General features: G+C 35.8%; 1 protein-coding gene across 3 annotated transcripts in view; it reads right to left on the bottom strand.

Annotated features, from left to right (window-relative positions):
* Nucleotides 1-2,511: 2,511 nt before the first annotated feature.
* Nucleotides 2,512-7,173, bottom strand: part of LOC144446132 (serine/threonine-protein kinase 10-like) — a 38,463-nt gene continuing 33,801 nt past the window's right edge. For 2 of the 3 annotated variants that reach the window (XM_078135847.1, XM_078135848.1), the window contains exons 15-16: nt 5,978-6,091; nt 2,512-4,838 (exon numbers count right to left, since the gene is read on the bottom strand). In XM_078135847.1, coding sequence (XP_077991973.1) covers nt 4,620-4,838; nt 5,978-6,091 — 333 coding nt within the window. In that variant the 3' untranslated portion in view covers nt 2,512-4,619. Of the gene's footprint in view, nt 4,839-5,656; nt 5,690-5,977; nt 6,092-7,173 lie in introns of all 3 variants that reach the window. The other variant, XM_078135849.1, reaches the window with a different exon arrangement.

Here is a 7,173-nt window from a genome sequence, read left to right as displayed (position 1 = left end):
TTGGGATAATTTTGCTAATAAAACCTTGTCCAAATACATTACATTTACATGTGATATATCTGTCTATATATGTGGCTGTTTCATACTTCAATGTGCTTGAATATTTAATTTTCAACTTAAAATTGTTGCACACAAAACATAATACATGTATACACATTTATTTTCACCATTTGCAAACTTTGATTAACTGGTGCCCATTTTGTCACAAAAGTCCACTCCATGGTCAGAATATCAAGAGCTGTACATACTTTATAGAAAGGCAATTCAGTTCATAGAGACAATTACCTTAAAGTGGCCATATTTGATATGGACAACAAATCATTCATTTCATCCCCTCTCCCTCTCCCTCTCTCTCTCTTGACCAAAGTTATGACTGTAAACGTTTACACATATAAAAAGTAAATAGTTCAGACACAACCATTTGGTTATCAGCTGATCTGCCTGTTTATTTGAATTAATGAAATGAACAATATTGAAAGGAATGCATAACACAGCATGACCCAAGGTCAGTTTCAATCCTTGAGCACAATAATAAACTAACTTGAAAATAACCAAACTATGAAGACAATGGAATAAATAGTAATTACATACAAATACATTTCTCCAAATCATATTCCACTTTTGGAATTCACTCGCGTTGCTCTACATCAATTCTGTACAATTCTTCTATTTTCTTCCCCTACATCTAAATAGACATCAATGAACTTACTGTTTTTCTCCATTCTCGCGTGCTCAACTCTCATTTTCAATCATTTGTGTCTTGCATAGAATTGAGGGAGTCTTGTGATTTTCTCTCTGATTTATTACCATGGCTTTATACAGCTACAAAGCTAACTAACATGTCGCATTTCCTGGCAAAGGTTAACTTAACACTATATAATAGCAGTCATTACTTGCATATGCGCATTTTCTTGTATATATATTTTTTAAATTCATTGGTCTAGTTTGAAAATAACTTGACAATGAATAAGAAACCAATCCCATTCCACATCCATTTCCAATGCTAATACCCCTGTTTCGTAAATAGAATGATCTGCCCGATATACATTGTTGGGTTAAACCACTCAAAACAAGGTTGGTCAATGTTTTTTTTTTCCTAGACAACATCTTGGTTACACATTATTTAGTATTCCAAGGAATACACATCAACAAGAGATGTAAGAAATCTGGCAAAGTGTAAAAATTACCTGCAAAATATATATATACTATATACAAAACAAAAAGAAAACATTTGATAATCAGTATCGCAGTCACTTACAGGCTTATTGTATATTAACCCCAAGACGACTCACCAGGACACGGTGAGATTCCTGAATCTGATGTTTTTGTTACAATGGTTTAATACTGTGATAGTTAATCAAATAAAATATGCACAAATTTTTCAATCATGTCAAAATTAATGACCTTTACTTTTGAATATTGACTGACCTTTGATGAACAGCGCCATCTACAGGTAATATACTTTCACACTGAATTGTGCCCCTATCCATAATTTAACAGACCATCCTGACAAATAGTGCCATCCACAGTTCATATATCTTTCCAATTAATTGTGCCCCTGCCATATACCTTTCTGATGAATAGTGCCCTCTATAGTTACAGTAACAGCTCTTTCCAATGAATTGTGCCCCTATCCATTAACAGACCTTTCTGACAAATAGTGCCCTCTATAGTTAATAGATCTTTCAAACGAATTGTGTCCCTGACATATACCTTTCTGATAAATAGTGCCTTCTGCAAGTAATATACTTTGGAATTGAACTGTGCCCTACCATTAACAGACTTTTCTGATGAATAGCGCCCTCTGTAGTTATAGACATTACACAAAGAATGATGAACATTTACACCATCAACCATGCTATAATTAGTAGATATTTTTTCAATAAATTGTAATTCCTAGCATAAGGAATTCTTATGATAAACATTTCCCTCTTTTCAAAATTCTGTACCCTCCAGCTGATTCTTACTGAAGAACACTACGTAAATAAAGTGCAAAGATGGCATAGTCAACTGCCTACAAAACTTCAGCTTTGCAATGAGCTAGTAGAGCAAAAAGTCATATCAGTATTAATGGTACAAGTAAATTATCAGGGCACACCAAGTTCAAAGACACACGCCAGAAAGGGCAAGACGTTTTCAAAAAAGTATATCTACATACATTTTCTGGTATCTTGTAAGATTGGAAACACATGAAATATTATTGTTCATAATACTACGATTCTGGTACATTTGATGTTAGACTATTCAATGGGTTGTGATGATAGAAACAACAGGATATATGTATAAAGTAAAGCTGTTACAATGCACAGCGACACTCAAAACTGCCACAACCTGGAAAATTAAATTGTAACTCACTAAAGGAGTAACTTTGAAGCCAAATAACACAAACATGTTTTGAGTAAGGGTGGCCCTATTTCAGTTTCTCATCACTCAATCGACCCAAATTTTCAGCTCTCACATCAAAACAATATTTTTTTAAATTTTCACCCTCCCTTAAAATATGCATAACAGCACCCTCTCTGGCAAGAATAAGCAAGTGCCTCGACTGTCAACATCATCTACAGTCATGGTGGCAATGGTGACACTTGTTCACGAACAGAGCATTTCTTTCATGATGGAAGTTATTCAGGTAGAGGGCCTGAGAACATGCTAATTGCGTAGAGAAGGTGGGAAAAGGCAGGAATCCAATAAAATGAAGACAGAGGAAAAGGTGAGGTAGAGAAACATGGAGAAGATTATTATTTTTTTACTTTTTAAAAAAAAACCTGAATGAATGAATGACCGACCGACCCACCAACTGACTGACCGACCCATAGTTGCTATGAAAAGGTAATGAGAAACATAAAAAAGTGTCACCCTAATACATGTACATGACATGATCACTTCTCTGCTACACTGTGGCAAAGGTTCAGTGTCATCTTACTATCATGACATGATGAACTTTACAGAAATTGATTTTTGACAGTTCCATATTACTGAAGTCTTAAAGTTAAAAACAACTGCTAATAGCTTTGAAGCATGACTTATCTTTCACTACTATTCTGAAGATTTTGAGTATTAGTGGCAAAGGTTTTATATATAGTTTATTTGTGAACTTTGACCACCAAAGTAAAGTAATACCCTTACTGAATACAACGATATACGGCCATAAGATTTTGACTTCATGTTGAACGCACACATACATAGAGACAGACACTTTGCCATGCCATGCCTATAGCATCACTTGACAGATCCTTGGTTGTTGAAGTGCTGAGGATGTGCTATGTACAAAAAGTGGAGTTGCCTCCAAATAAGTGTCAGCTAGAAATGCAACTGATACAAAGTGTTATTGAAAAGACAAAATAACATAGAAATTCAACTGACAAAGAGAACATCAAAGTTGTTCAGAAAGTACTCCAACAAGGAAACATAATATCATGTAGTATATCTGTTTACAACAGATCAACCTTGTTTTAATACAAAGTGTTAACTATCACCATAGAGCCTCCACCCAGTGGAGAGTCTATGCTTTCACCCTACAAAATGATACATTGTTGTCTGTAGGGTTAAGATATGTAAAGATAAAGTCTGATCAAACTATCTTCTATTTTGTTTGCAGACAAATATCAACACAAATAATGTTTTTTTTTCTTTAAAAGATTAATCTACCTGTACATGCTATGTGTGTTGTATCAGTTGTGAGGTTTATTTTCCTGGTGTGAATTACATGGTTTAGACATGTTCACATTGAAGGGTTTACTCCCTTGGTGTGGATAGCTCAGTTTAGCTGTGTTCATATTGAAGTTTTTACAGTAGGTTCACTCCCTTGGTGTGGATAGCCCAGTTTACCTGTGTTCACATCAAATTTTCACAGTAGGTTTACACCCTTGGTGTGGATAGCTGTTTAGTCATGTTCACATTGAACTTGTACAGTAGGTTTACTCCCTTGGTGTGGATAGCTCAGTTTAGCTGTGTTCACATTGAACTTTTTACAGCATGGTTTACTCCCTTGGTCTGGATAGCTCGGTTTAGCTGTGTTCACACTGAAGTGTTTACACACTGACTTCTACAGATTACTTCTGACCAATCCTTCTACTGTGCGGCAATAAGTCCATTACAACCAGGAGACACAAGGTTCCTTCTGTCCACTTGCCTTCTTCACAGTGAGTGTGTAAGAGGTCAAAATTGGTTTTGACATCAATTCACTTGTCCTTAATATTGTACATATTTCATATCACTCCTTAATCATATCTTCATTTATTCTCTTTCAATCTTCACATCAAAACATCAGATATTCTATTTGCAAAAGTCGTTAAAGGAAAAGTGGGGTTTGGGTTTGGTTATTTTGTAAATGTAAAAGATAGAAGGTAATCCTGCCCTCACCAAAAAGATGCTGATAATGTCAAGGTTACAACAATTAATTCCTATGCAATCAGCATTGTCTAAATTAACTTGGCAGACACACTGCCACCCTGATTACTTGTTCTGACCACCCCTATTTCTCTGTAAAAATGAACTATTCCTGGGTATACTCTTGGTTCTAATGGAATATTTCTAGTGATGGGGATATAGTAAGTTCCTTCCTTCTGCATTTTTTCCCAATGAAAAATTTAACTTTAAATTCCCACTAGTAGGAATGATCATTTATCCTCAGCTCTTCTGATGCTATTTTCCAGTGGTAACTGTGCTTGTGCATCCCCTCCTGGTGACTGCTGTATTGGTGGTACTTGGTTTTGTTTTTGTGGCGTGGTTTGCATGTTCCCAACACCATTGCCAGAATGTAAACTTTGTACAGTATCTGTCCTGGCATAGAACCTCTCTTGCTCAGCTAACTGTCTGACAAACTCCTCTTCTAAGGCCTATTAGAGAGAAGACAAATACAAGCTACAGTTATATCTTTGTCCTGGGTATAGACATGAATTACTGCACCTAAGCACTGTAATGTTATACCATTGACCAATACCAAAACATCTCAGTATTCACACTTTTCGGTATTCACCTTTTACATTGACCAAGTCACATCATTGCTACACCTTGCCACTAGAGGGGGCTGTTTATGTTAAAGGTCTCTTGACCTTTGCAGACACTTGACACATTTTTCAACACTTACATCTGAAATGGATCGGTACAGGGGTCTGTGTTGACAGAAAGATTCGTCATTGTGAGGTTTCTACATAATATTATTGTTTTTGCTTACAACGACTGCAACAGCAATAAGTAGAGTGCCAACAATGATAAACCTTTCAGCCTAGGGTTTCTGTAAATTCAAACCAATTCTGTACCAAATGTGACTTACAGGACATCTAGAAAGATTCTTTGACTTGAGTGTGCTTCAATGATCCTGAAACTGTCTTGACCTTGCCCACAGTATGTGAGTGTGACTGACTCTCTACATTATATCATAACAATTATACACATAAGACTCCCTAGCTTACACCATAAGTACACACATAGGACTGCCAAGCCACTACCATAACAAGTGCGTACATAAACCATTCTACCTACGTTCTCCCAACCTACAATACTACAAAGGGTGAAGTGGGATATCTGTGTGTAACATGGGGCTTACTAGTCTACTTGCCTTCACCCAACAATTCAATTCCTGAATGAAACTACTAACTATTTTACCTTACAACACCTTAATTCAATGACTTTCAGAACACATTTGCCTACTCACCCATCAATGCAAACCTAAAGCCAACTGAAAATTCTGACAAATTTAATTCAAACACAATTATGTTTTGTATATTGACAGAGAATTTGTACGCAATGGTTTCAAAAAAGTTATTACCACTTATCCTGAGGCAAAATCTGACAAACATTCCTATCCAAAATATCATAAAATAGAGACTAGTCTGTAAGATATGATATTCGTGCCAAGCTATCATCTATCACTCCCTGATAGGGCTGAACAACACGACATATCTTACAGTCTAATTAGAGACAAGCTTTGGTGAGTTCATTTTTATAATGAAATCAAAGTCTGGTATAATCTTACCTTCTTCCTAGGGCGAAGATTTTCTCTCCATTCTTTGATCTCCTTCTGATGTTGTTCATCTTTTTCTTTCAATTTCTGAGTTTCCAATTCTATTAGTTGTTTGCGTTTTTCATTCTGTGTGAATGATGGATGAATGAATGAATGTAGTAAGTTAAGACACATGGGGAAAGCATGAATTTGTGATTATCAAAGGAAATATATCACAGAACCCTATACAGCCTTGCAACGTATGGTGGGATGTACTAACATTATATTTGTGAGTTATGCAGTGTATCCTGTGACATGACAATATAGCTTTTGATTGATTTGTACCACAACCCAAACCAATCAAGTGATTCATTGCCAAGTCTTCGGCTAATCTGGATAAATCAACATTTCTATCAGCTGTTTTATCAAATCATTTCTTAAAAAAATACCGCCAATGGCGTTGTAGCACAACTGTACAGTTTTTAAAAATGTTTATCCATATGCTAGTCCATGCTAACAATAGGTGTTCATTTGCTGAATAACTATCCAGTTGCCTATCCAACCATGTTGCTATCTTTACGATAAATGCTATCATTTGGCTGTTGCTATGGGTGTGGTCATGTTGTTAGATATATTTGCATACATTTATGTATGTTTTTGTTCACTTATGTATGAATTCCTAATATTGTCTTTGCAATACACGTGATCATTTGGCTGTTGCTATGGGTGTGGTCTTGTTGCTAGGGTATTTGCATACATTTTTGAATGTTTATTCAATTGTCTATTAAACCCCATTGTTATCTTTGTGAAATACACCACCGTTTGGCTGTTGCTATGGGCGTGGTCATGGTTACTAGGGTATTTGCATACATTTTTTGAATGTTTATTCATTTGTCTTTCTATTCCTGTTGTTATCTTTGCAATACACGTGATTATTTGGCTGTTGCTATGGGTGTGGTCTTGTTGCTATGCAAATTTACATACATTTTTTGAATGTTTATTCAATTGTCTATTAAACCCTGTTGTTATCTTTGTGAAATACACCTCCGTTTGGCTGTTGCTATGGGCGTGGTCATGGTTGCTAGGGTATTTGCATACATTTTTTGAATGTTTACTCACTTGCCTACCAGATGATGTTGTTATTTGACCAAAGTATACTACCATTTGGTTGTTGCTAAGGGTGTGGTCATGGTTGCTAGGGTCAATTTTGTCAAAAAAATGAAGAAAAT

The sequence above is a fragment of the Glandiceps talaboti genome, chromosome 15, assembly GCF_964340395.1.
Source record: "Glandiceps talaboti chromosome 15, keGlaTala1.1, whole genome shotgun sequence".
Lineage (NCBI taxonomy): Eukaryota > Metazoa > Hemichordata > Enteropneusta > Spengelidae > Glandiceps > Glandiceps talaboti.
Note: the sequence above shows the minus strand (reverse complement) of the source record. Positions and strands in the feature narration are given on the sequence as shown.